This window comes from Belonocnema kinseyi, chromosome 10, assembly GCF_010883055.1.
Source record: "Belonocnema kinseyi isolate 2016_QV_RU_SX_M_011 chromosome 10, B_treatae_v1, whole genome shotgun sequence".
NCBI classification, from domain to species: domain Eukaryota; kingdom Metazoa; phylum Arthropoda; class Insecta; order Hymenoptera; family Cynipidae; genus Belonocnema; species Belonocnema kinseyi.
The window spans coordinates 1,975,585-1,988,015 of record NC_046666.1 but is presented as its reverse complement, the minus strand read 5'-3'; the positions used below and the strand labels follow the sequence as shown (position 1 = coordinate 1,988,015).

General features: G+C 29.3%; 1 protein-coding gene across 1 annotated transcript in view; it reads right to left on the bottom strand.

Moving 5' to 3' along the window:
* Nucleotides 1-6,420: 6,420 nt before the first annotated feature.
* Nucleotides 6,421-12,431, bottom strand: part of LOC117181793 (sex peptide receptor-like) — a 59,104-nt gene continuing 53,093 nt past the window's right edge. Inside the window, exon 2 of the mRNA XM_033374761.1 lies at nt 6,421-6,890. Within this exon, the coding sequence (XP_033230652.1) occupies nt 6,685-6,890 (206 nt within the window). The 3' untranslated portion in view covers nt 6,421-6,684. The remainder of the gene's footprint in view (nt 6,891-12,431) is intronic.

Sequence of the window (12,431 nt, the reverse complement as noted above, 5' to 3'; positions counted from 1 at the left end):
CAGGAAAAAAAGTCCGCAAGAGTGCAGACTAAATAAAGGTTAATGGAACGCATGAGAGTAGGAAAAGTGCAGGAAAAAGGAATGTAGTAGTGTAGGATAAATGTATAGAAAAGGAGCATAGAAGTGTAGAAAAAATGTAGGAAAAAGAAACGCAGGAGTGTTGGAGAAACGTAGAATAAAAGGAACGCAGGAGTGCAGCAGAAATTCAGGGAAAAAAGACCTTAAGATTGCAGAAGAAAGGTCGAAAAATACACGCAGAATTGCTGGAGAAATGTAAAAAAAGGAAACGCAGGACTGAAGGAAACACGTAAAAGAAAGGAAGGAGAAATGCAAGAAAAAGGAATGCAGGAGTGTAAGAGTAATGTCTATAAAAGGAGCGTAGGAGTAATGTATAGAAAAGGAGCGCCGGAGTAATGTATAGAAAAGAAGCGCGAAATGGAGGAAAAAGGAACGCAGGAGTGTATACAAAAATAAGAGAGGAGTGCAGGAGAAATGTATGATAAAGGAAAGTAGAAGTGTAGGAAAAATGTAGAAAAGGGAACGCAGGAGTGCAGGAGAAATGCAAGAAAAAGGAATGCATGCGTGTAGGAGAAATGTATAGAAAAAGAGCGCAGGAGTGCAGGAGAATTATAGGAAAAGGGAAGGTAGGAGTCTAGAAGACACGCAGGAAGCAGGAACGCAGGAGAGCAGCAGAAATTCAGGAATCAAGGAATTCAGAGAGTTAAAGGGATTCAGAGAATTAAAGGGATTCAGAAAACTAAAGAAATTCAGAGAATTAAAGGGATTTAGAGATTTAAAAGAATTCAGAGAGTGCAAGTCGTTCAGAAAATGAAAGGAATTGAGAAAATTCCAGGATATCAGAGAAAAAAGGAATGTTGAGAATACAAAGGATTCAGAGAATTCAAGGAAGTCAGAGAATTGAATGCGTTCGAGGAATTTTAAGAATACATACAATTCTAGGATATATATGATAAAGGAAAGTAGGAGTGTATGAGAAATGCAAAAAAGGGAACGCAGGAGCTTAGGAGAAATGCAAGAAAATGGAATGCATGAGTGTATGAGAAATGTATAGAAAAGGAGCACATTAGTGCAGAAGAAATATAGGAAAAATAAATGCAAGAGTGTAGGAGAAACACAGGAAGCCGGGACGCAGGAGTGCGGCAGAAATTCAGGAAAAATTAAGGCAGTAGTGCACAAGGAATGTCGAAAAAAGTACTTAGAATTACAGAAGAAATGTAAGAAAAAGGAACGTAAGAGTGTGGAAGAAATGTAAAAAAAATAACAGAGAAGTGCAGGAGAAATATATAATAAGGGAAGGTATGAGTGCAGGAGAAATTTAGAAAACAGAACTTAGGAGTGTAGAATGAATGCAAGAAAAAGGAATGAAGCAGTGTAGAAGTAACGTCTAGAAAAGGAGCGCAGGAGTAATGTATAGAGAAGGAGCAATGGAGTAATGTATAGAAAAGAAGCGCAGAAGTGCAGGTGAAATGGAGGAAAAAGGAACGCAGGAGTGTAGGAGAAACGTAGAAAGAAGGAACGCAGGAGAAATGTATGATAAAGGAAAGTAGGGTGTAGGAGAAATGTATAAAAGGGAACGCAGGAGTGCAGGGGGAATGCAAGAAAAAGGAATGCATGAGTGTAGGAGAAATGTATAAAAAAGGAGTGCAGGAGAAATATAGGAAAAAGAAACGCAGAAAAATTGAGGAAAAGAAACGGTGAAGAAGCTAAAGGTGGATTAATAGATAGATTGGTTAATAGAATGAAATAAGGAATTTAGGAAAAAGGCCAAAAATATGAAAATGGGAGTAGGATATTTAATGGTATAAATGGAAATAATGATAGGAGAAATAAAAAGAGTATTAGAAGACCTAAAAATTTTTTGAAGGAGAAGGTAGAAGAATATAGAAGTGGGAAAGAAATAAAAAAATAGGAAAGTAGTGGAGAATATAAAAAGTTTGAGGAAGAGAAGAGTTAGAGGAGGAAAATAAAATTTTTAAAGAAGCGGACAGAGGAAGGAGGAGAATAAAAGGTTTGAAGGGGAGGAACAGTTAAAAAATAAAACAATTCGTGTTTGCAAAAAGACAGCCTTGGTTATTTTTATTATTTATTTGAAACTTTTCATATACAAATCCATTTGCAACGTACTATCTATATTATTATATATTATTTGTATACGAATAAGACTAGTGCAGCCTTAACGTACATTACCTTTCGATTGTTATTATCATTAATTTACATTTTCTAAAACACAAAAATTGGACTTTTGATGCGCATCAAATATACTCAAGGCAACAGAGATCTCTTGCAATAGTTTTTTGAATAGACATTTTTGTTTAAATTGTTTCAAATTGACAATAATCTCCCTTTTCTTACAAATCATCTCACATAATAAACATGTTTAATAATTTTAATTATAAAACTATATTGGTCTGAAGATACTTCGAGACAAACAATCTTATAATTAATATTTACTTCTCCTGTGGAAGTTTTGGGCTCAACAAAACCTCCAGATATTTGGAACAAGAAGTCTAAAAAAACTTACTTTTTTAGCAATAATGCTTTTGGTATGAAAAATATATCTATATCGCGGATAGAAAATAAATTTAAACAAATTTATTACTTAACATTCACATTTCACATTTGTAAATTTTCCAGACGTCGAAAAACTTTCCTTGTTGATAAATCAACGCGTATTGATAATTTCTGGTATGCTAGTTTTTGAATTTTAATTAACGCAAAGTTGACAGAAAGTTTTTTGACGGACGGTTTAAAAATTAGGGTGATTCAAGAAACACCATTTATTAAAAATTTGATGTAATTTATAAAGTTGCTAATTAAAAAATTTAAAGCTCTTTGAAAAAGCAACCTGTTCAATAAGTTTCATTTCTCGAGTCCGGCAACCTTTTGTCACTAGCCCAGTAATACGTACCAACAATTTTCTACATAAATCGAGTATTTTGCTTTTTATCTTGCCATACTCAGACTTGAGCAAAATATTTTTTTCGTTGCAAGAGTGTAAATATTTTACTTTTCGAAATTTATATTTAAATGGTCTCGATGTTCTAGGAGCTAAAATATATTATTGCAATTATTATTTTTTAGGTAATTTATATTTTACTAATGGAAAAAGTATTTAGGAAATTTATACGATTTTTGGGATTTCAATTTAAGTTTATTGCACTCAATATGACTTTTTAAAAAATATTTTGGTTTCTTAATAAATGATGAATATCAATTAAAAATTGGCTGATACAAATGTTTAAAAAATGGAATTTAATACTTTATATTCATACTGAAAACTACTGGAAATTTAATATTGGCAATCGAGATCATAATATTCTTTTGAAATTGAAAAATAGTGAATAAAAAAATTTAAGAAATTAAATTTGGAATACATTAAAATTTATATTAATTTACGACCAACGAAATTCTTGGTTTTTATCTAAATTTGATTGTTAAACTATGAAAAATTTCAATCTTTGCATATAATTTGAAATTTAATTTAAATTACTTTTGAGAAATTCGAGTACGGATCCTAAAAATCATAATAATTTCTCTGCTAGAAGTTGGGAGCTAAGAAAGTGGTAATTTATTTTATTTTACTTCTATAATGTACAATTTTATAATAACTATTTATTATTTTTACTTTTCATTATTGAATTAAATTTTTTTTTGATATCTTTGAAATTCATGCTTGTTATCTTTAAATTAGAGATTTTATAGATTCTTATTCATTATTTTGCACTTTGCTGTGAAAATGGTGCAGTTTGTGTGTTCAGTGGTTAAAAAAATGAAATTCCATTTTAATTACAATTTTTTTCTTCAGAATTTGGAGATTTCAAATAAGCATTTTAAGATAAAAATGGTACGTCTACTTTAAACACGATCAAATTAAGTGACTCAGTAACCGCAAAAAGTGGCGGGAAATTTGAATAGTAAGGATTTGTAATACAACCTCGATAATACAATTACTTAAAATGTTCTTGGAATTTTGTGTAATCTTTTATTCTTTAAAAATGCTTTAAATGCTGTTAAATTTAATATCTTTCAAATTCATTTGATTTATTTCAAATTCCTTCAAATCTTCTGAATTTCTCCGAATTCACTGAATTCTCTGAACACTTTTAAATTTCTCAATAATCTGAATTCCTTGAATTATTTTAAAGTCCTTAGAATTCTCTGATTTCGTTGAGTTCATGAATTATCCAAATTCCTTAAATTCGTGGAAATATCTCAATTATCTAAATTTCTTGAATTCATGGAATTCCCTCAATTATCTGAATTACTTAAGTTCGTATAATTCTATAACTTATTGGAATTACCAGGACTTCAAATTAAAAAAAATAATTTAAAGGAATTCATAAGAATTAAGATAGTATAGAAAATTTAAGAGAATTCAAAAGAATTGAAGGAATATAGAGAATTACGAATAATTTAAGAGTTTGAGGGAATTCAGATAATTCAGAAGGATTCAGAAGAATTCAGGGAATTAACAAAATTCAAAATAATTGAGTGGAATAAACCAAATTCAAGGCATTTAGAGAAGTCCTTGAAATTTCAGTAATTACATAAATTCCTTTAATTTGTAGAATTCCTTGAATTTGTAAAATTCCTTGAATTCGTAGAATTCCTTGAATAATCTGAAATCCTTGAATTCGTGAATTTCTCTTAGTTATCGAAATTCCTTGAATTCTCTTAATTATCTGAATTCAGAGAATACAAAAGAATACAAAAGAGTTCTAAAAATTCAAAAAATTTAGTTAATAAAGTAAATATTAAATAAATAAAGTATGTAATGAATTTTTTGTATTCAAGGTAACCGAAGAATTCAGGAAATTACACGAATTAAAAAAAATGCAGACAATTAATGGAATTTGACGAATGTGAAGAATTTGTATAAGTAATGGAATTTTCTGTATTATCTCAATTCCCCTTATTATCTACATTTCTGGAATTCGTTGAATTCCTTGAATTATCTAAATTCCGTGAATGGCAATAATGCCACGAATTCGAGGAATTCACTTAATTCAGAGAATTTTACAAATTCATGAAATTACTTGAATTCCTCTGAATTGTCTATGTGACCTGAATTCCGTGAATTCTTGTAATTCCTTTTTGTGCGTAGAACTACCGTAGAGTTCCTTGAAATATATGAACTCTATGAATTCTCTCGATTATCTAGATTCCTTGAATTCGCGTAATTCTCTATATTTAGGGAATTTCTTGATTTCAAAGGAATTACAAATATTCCTAAGAATTTGGAGGAGTTTAGAAGAATTGAAAAAATTCAGCTAAATTCTTGGAATTCCCTGAATTATCGGAATTCCCTGAATTATATCTATTCCTTATATGCGTTTAATTAAAAAAATTCCTGGAATTCAATGAATTTCGAAGACTTCCAAATAATTCAAAGAATTCAGAGGAATTGGAAGAATCCGATTGGTTAAAAAAATTTGAAGAATTCCGGGAAATCATAGAATTCAGAAAGTTTGTAGAATTTAGTGAAATACTAGGATTTTGAACATTTATAGAACAAAAGAAATTCAGAGAATTGCAAGAACCTAGAAAATTCGAGGAATTGAGAGAATTCAAGGAATCCAGAGAAATTACTGAATTTAAAGATTTCAAGTGATTCAGAGAATTCAAGCAATTCTAAGAGTTCAACGAGGCTTAGAGAATCCAAAGAATTAAAAGAATTCCGAGAATTAAAGGAATTCCGAGAATTAAAAAGATTCAGAGATTGCAAGTCATTCAGAAAATGAAAAAAATTGAGAAAATTCCAAGATTTCAGCGAAACAAGGAATGCTGAGAATGCAAAGGATTCAGAGAATTCAAGGAATTCAGAGAATTAAAGCAATTCAGCGAATTAAAGGCATTCTAAGAATTTTAGGAATACAAAAAATTCTAGGAATTTAAGGAATTAGGAGAATTTACAGAATGCATAGAATTCAAGGAATTCAGAGAATTAAGGTAGTTCAGAGAATTCAAAGAATTCAGAGAATTAAAGCAATTCAGCGAATTAAAGGCTTTCAAAGAAATTTAGGAATACATAGAATTATAGGAGTTCAAGGAATTAAGAGAATTTACAGAATGCATAGAATTCAGAGAATTCAAGGAATTCAGAGTTCAAGGAATTCAGAAAATTCAAAGAATTCAGCGAATTAATGCAATTCAGCGAATTAAAAGCGTTTAAAGAATTTTAGGAATACATAGAATTTTAGCAATTCAAGGAATTAAGAGAATTTACAGAATGCATAGAATTTAAGGAATTCAGAGAATTCAGAGAATTCAAGGAATTCAAAGAATTTAAGGAATTCAAAGAATTCAGAGAATTCAAGGAATTCAGAAAATTTCATAAATTCAGAAATTTCAAGGAATTCAGAGATTCTAAGAATCTAAGGCAAGTTCTGAGGATTCAATGAATTTAGATATTATAAGAAATCTAGGGATTTCTAGGAATTCTGAAAATTCAAGAAATTCGAAGAATTTTAGGAACTCCGGAAGAGATTCTTTTAACACGAATGTGTCGAAATGAACGATGTGTTCTATTTTGAGATGATTGGCGCTGCCTTAAAAATTCAAATATGACACTTGAAGGGTTCCTGAGCATAAAAATTGAATCGTTGGGCCTAGAAAACAAATTTCCTACAGGGGATAACACATTGATTGCCGGACTCGTCTGTGCTAGACTTGAGTGACTTGTGTCACTGTTTGATTGGTCCCCGTATGTCCATTATTTTCACCATGCAATGGAACCGGAAGCCATCTCCCGAAAAGGTTGCTCTTGCAGAAAAGTTGCTTGAAGGTCATCCGAAATTGTCGACTCATCGCGCAATAAAGAATAAAGTTGATGGCAGAATTGATCAGAGCGAGAACGTCCATCAGTTCACCTGTTGAAAACAAAAAAGAGACTTCTATTAACTCTTTTCGGTTTTCATTAGTTAATCAAAAACAAATGACACTGTACACTTGTCCGTAAAAATCTGAAATATACAATTCGTAATAATGACAGTATTATTTTTAATTTAAGCCAAGAAAAAATTTTAAATCTTTACGGATTACTGAGTTATATGCAAGAATAACCAAGGTTGCCGTCAAGGATGACAGGAAATTCGATGCAACGCTTTGACATTTTTATTCATATAACATTTTTCAGTTACATGATTTTTAATTTGTTCTTGGTTTAAATTAAAGACAGAGTTTAAAAAAACTAGATCGTATAAATTTAAAATTTTCGCAACAAATTTCGGAGATCATGGCAGGAGTTGAAGTGAAAGTACAAATTTCGAAAAATTTGCAGCTTACTGAAATTTGATGCAGACACGCTTGGACATTTTTAGTCATATCTCGAGAACCTGTGAAGATTTTTTAATTTTTCTCAGTTCAATTTAAAGACAAGATTTCAGAGATCGTATCCTGTAAATTTAAAATATTTGCGACAAATTTATTAGGTCATCGTACGACTTGAAATTAAATTACCAAACTCGAAAAATTCTCGACTGTCTGAAATTTGACGCAGAAATGCTTGGACATTTTTAGTCATATCTCGGGAACCCGTGAAGTCTATTTAATTTTTCTAGGTTTGGATTAAAGACGAGATTTCAGAGATTAGATTCTATAAAATTAAATTTTTTGTCACGAATTTGCTAGGTCATGGCACGAGTTGAAGTCAAAGTACAAAATTTGAGAAATTCTTGGCTGACTAAAACTCGACACAAACACACTTAAACTTTTTTAGTCATATTTCCGGTACCCGTAAAGATTTTTATATTTTTCCGAGCTTCAATTAATGAAGAGATTTCAGAGATTAAATTCTGTAAATTCAAAATTTTCACTACAAATTTTCTAGGTTACGGCACGAGTTGAAGTAGAGGTACAAAATGCGAGAAATTCTTTAAATTACAAAAACCTTCTGACATGATATATCTTCTTTATGTCAGAAATATTTTTCCTAGGGCTTATTTTGCGTGAAATTTTACAAGTTTTTTAACCTTTTTAAAAAATTGTAATTTTATTTTTGACCGAGTTATAATCTTTTAAATTTATGAATGGTTTCTAGTTTCGCTGGCACTGATTTGAAAAGCTTTTACGAGACAACTTAAAATTCAGAACTTGTACAATTTAAACAATCAGACTTAAAAATGCTCCAAATCAAATAATATAAAATTAAAATTTTCGTAATACAAACTTTTTAAATTTAAGCATTTAAAATTATACAATTCCTAATTAACAGTTCCACATGTGAGTTCTTCAAATACCCATGTACAATTTTGTGTTGAAGCAATTTTTTGTCTAAACAATATTTGACTGTGAAAAAAGCTAAACGGGTTTCATACTAAAATTTTTTAAATTTGTGACTTTAAATTGAAATTGTTTAAAGTTTTTAGCGATTTAATATTATAATCTTTCTGATTTAACAATAATGTCTTATTTTAAAGTCCCTAAAAGAACAAATAAATTTGAATTAAAAGACTTTGACTTAGTAATAAAATGATAAGCGTTTAAATTTTCCATTTTAATTAATTTTTCAATTTGAGAGAATTTATCTTTTATTTCTTTAATTTTTAGTGTAAAAACTATAGTATTTATAGTTTATAATTCTTAATTTTAATGTTTAAAAAAATATTTTAAGAAATTTTGGTGCATAATTCTAGCAAATGATAAAAAATTGGCAAATTGTTGTCACTGAAATATTTTTAAATTTCATAAAAATTAAAAAAAAAATAGACACAGGAATTTAAAAGTTTTCAAAAAATACTAAAAATAATTTTTCTACCATTTCAAAAAATTTCAATCGAAAATGTTCAATTTGCTTAGCTTTTACACGTAAAGCTTAAAATATCATCATTTTAAAAAACTTAAAATTTCTGATAGTCATTAATTAATAATGCTTAAACATTGTAAACAAAAATATAATAAATTTTTTTAAAGTGAATGGTGGGAAGAAAAAATTACAATAAAAAATGCGAAAATGGCGGCCAAATTAATATTCTAAAGTATTTCATTTTTGAAGTTTTCAATTTAATATTTTTACTATTTTCGACAAACATAAGTGTGCCTACAGAAAGCTTCAGATGATCTTAGAAGTCTTAACTTTTGAAAAAATCCAAGATGGCGTTTAATTTAAAGTTCATAAAATAGCTCATTTTGTCAGTTTTTAATGAAATATTTACAAACTTTGCTTTAAAAAAAAAGTAGAATTAGAAGTCACCCCAGTGGGCGCAAAGTTTGGCGACGTCTCTACTACATCGTTACGACATCGTTACGACATCGTTACGACATCGTTACGACATCGTTACGATATCTTTACGACAACTTTACGACATCCTATGTCTATGTCGTTAAGACGTCTTTACGATATCGTAAAGACACCGAAACGACATGGACATAGGATATCGTAAAGTTGTCGTGAAATGTCGTAACGATGTCGTAAAGACGTCGCCAAATTTTCGGCCTACTGGGATTCGATGGTGCCAGAATTCCAAATCTTTGGAACAATTAAAGATGGCAGACAATGAAAACTTGCAAAACTATCTTATTTCTGGAGATTTAAATTAAATATGCACAGCTTTGCCTTGAAGAGAAGTATAGCTTTAGAAAGCATCAGATGACCTTAGATAACTAAAATTTTGAGAAAATCCAAAATAGCGATAAATTAAACATTCATAAAAAACTTATTTTTGCACATTTCAATTAAATACTTTCCAACGTAGCTAAACAAAAAATGTGAATTAGAAATAATTCGATAATCCCAGGATTCCAAAAATGTTAAAAATTCAATATGGCGGTCAATTAAAATATCCCTAAGTAGCTCATGTTTTCAGATTTCAATAAAATATTTTTTACATTTGCTCTAAAAAGAATTGTAACCTTAGAAAGCATCAGATGATTTTAGAAGACTAAAATTTTGTAGAAAATTTCAAGATAACTAAACTAAAATTTCAAGTAAACTAAACATTCATAAAATAGTTCATTTTTGCGGTTTTCAAACTTTGCTAAAAAAAAAATCTAAATTTGAAATTCATGCTTGTTATTTTTAAATCAGAGTTTTTATAGATTCTTATTCATTATTTTCCGCTTTTCTGTGAAAATGATGCAGTTTGTGTGTTCAGTGGTTAAAAAATGAAATTCCATTTTAATTACAATTTTTTTCTTTAGGGTTTGGAGAATTCAAATAAACATTTTAAGAAAAAAATGGTAAGTCTACTTTAAACACGATCAAATTAAGTGACTCAGTAACCGCAAAAAGTGGCGGGAAATTTGAATAGTAAGGATTTTTAATACAACCTCGATAATACAATTACTTGGAGTATTCTTGAAATTTTGTGTAATCCTTTTTATTCTTTAAAAATGGTTGAAATGCTGTTAATTTTAATATCTTTCAAATTCATCTAATTTATTCCAAATTCCTTCAAATCTTCTGAATTTCTCCGAATTCACTGAATTCTCTGAACACTTTAAAATTTCTCAGTAATCTTAATTCCTTGAATTATTTTGAAGTTCTTAGAATTCCCTGATTTCGTTGAGTTCATGAATTGCCCAATGTCCTTGAATTCGTGGAATTTCCTCAATTATCTGAATTACTTAAGTTCGTATAATTCTATAACTTATTGGAATTCCCAGGAATTCAAATTAATAAAAATAATTCAAAGGGATTCATACGAATTAAGATAGTATAGAAAATTCAAGAGAATCCAAAAGAATTGAAGGAATACAGAGAATTAAGAATAATTTAAGAGTTTGAGGCAATTCAGATAATTCAGAAGGATTCAGAAGAATTCAGGGAATTAATAAAAGTTTGAAGAATTGAGTGGAATAAAACAAATTCAAGGCATTTAGAGAAGTCCTTGAAATTCCAGTAATTACATAAATTCCTTGAATTTGTAGAATTCCTTGAATAATCTGAAATCCTTGAATTTTTTCAATTTGAGAGAATTTATCTTTTATTTCTTTAATTTTTATTGTAAAAACTATAGTATTTATAGTTTATAGTTCTTAATTTTAATGTTTGGCAAAAAAGAGTTTAAGAAATTTTTGTCAATAATTCTAGCAAATAATAAAAAGATTGGCAAATTTTTGTCACAGAAATATTTTTAAATTTCATAAAAAAAGATAGCGGTAATCTAATTCATAAAAAAACTTATTTTTGCACATTTCAATTAAATTTTTTTAATTAAATTAAATACCCAGGATTCCAAAAATGTTAACAATTCAATATGGCGGTCAATTAAAATTTCCCTAAGTAGCTCATGTATTCAGATTTCAATAAAATATTTTTAACCTTTGCTCTAAAAAGAATTGTAACCTTAGAAAGAATTAGATGATTTTAGAAGACTAAAATTTCGCTAAACAAAAAAATCTAAAAATTATTCAACGATCTCAGAATTTCAAAAATGTTAAACAATTCAAGATTTTGGTAAATTAAAATGTCCAAAAGTAGCTAATTTCTGCAGGCGTTATTAAAATCTCAGAAGTCTAAAATTGTAAAAAAATCCAGGATTGCAGTAAACTAAACATAAACTAAAAATTCATAAAATAGCTCATTTTTGCAGTTTTCAGTTAAATATTTTCAAACTTTGCAAAAAAAGAAAATAAATAGAAATAATTCGGTGATCTCTGAATAATAAATTATTTAACAATTCAACATGGTGGCCAATTAAAATTTCCAAAAGCAGATAATTTCTGCCGATTTCAATAAAATATTCAGATGATTTTAGAAGTTCAATACTTGGAAGAAATCGAAGATGGCCATCAATTAAAAATGAAAAAAATCTCTTTTTTACAATGTTCCATTAAATATTTTTAAACTTTTCCATAAGAAAAAGTGAGTTATTTTATGACGTGATATTTCATAAACTTTATAGCCGTTATCTTTATTTTTAACTGAGTTACATACCAATCATAAATTCGAAAAAATTCTTTTAAATAATATTATTTATGACTTTATAAATATATTCGACTGGTTCCATGCCAACTCGTATTTATCTAGAAATGTTTAATTTTCTTTAAAAATCTCGTGTGCCCACGCGAGTTTCGAATTTAATTAAAGGGGGAGGGTCGGTAAGGCCAGTTTTTGGCCTAATTTATTTTTGGACCAAAAAATCTGAAAAAATCATGGTAGTATCTTAGAAGTATCCCGAGTCGATTGCACGCTAAACGGACTACCCTCCACCCCCCAGCCACCCCCACCCCCCTACAAATCTGGCGTCCTTTGACTTTTACCGCGTCAGGTTCAAGGTCATTGGAAGGTCAAATCGAGAGAAAACGGTAAAAAAAATCCAAAAAAATACGTTATAGATTTTTGGAGTCGCTAATTACGAATCTGGAACCCGTTGAACTCTATCGCTTCAGGTTCAAGGTCATTTGAAGGTCATTTGAAGGTCAAATCGAGAAAAACCGGTAAAAAAATTAAAAAAAAATATGTTATAGGT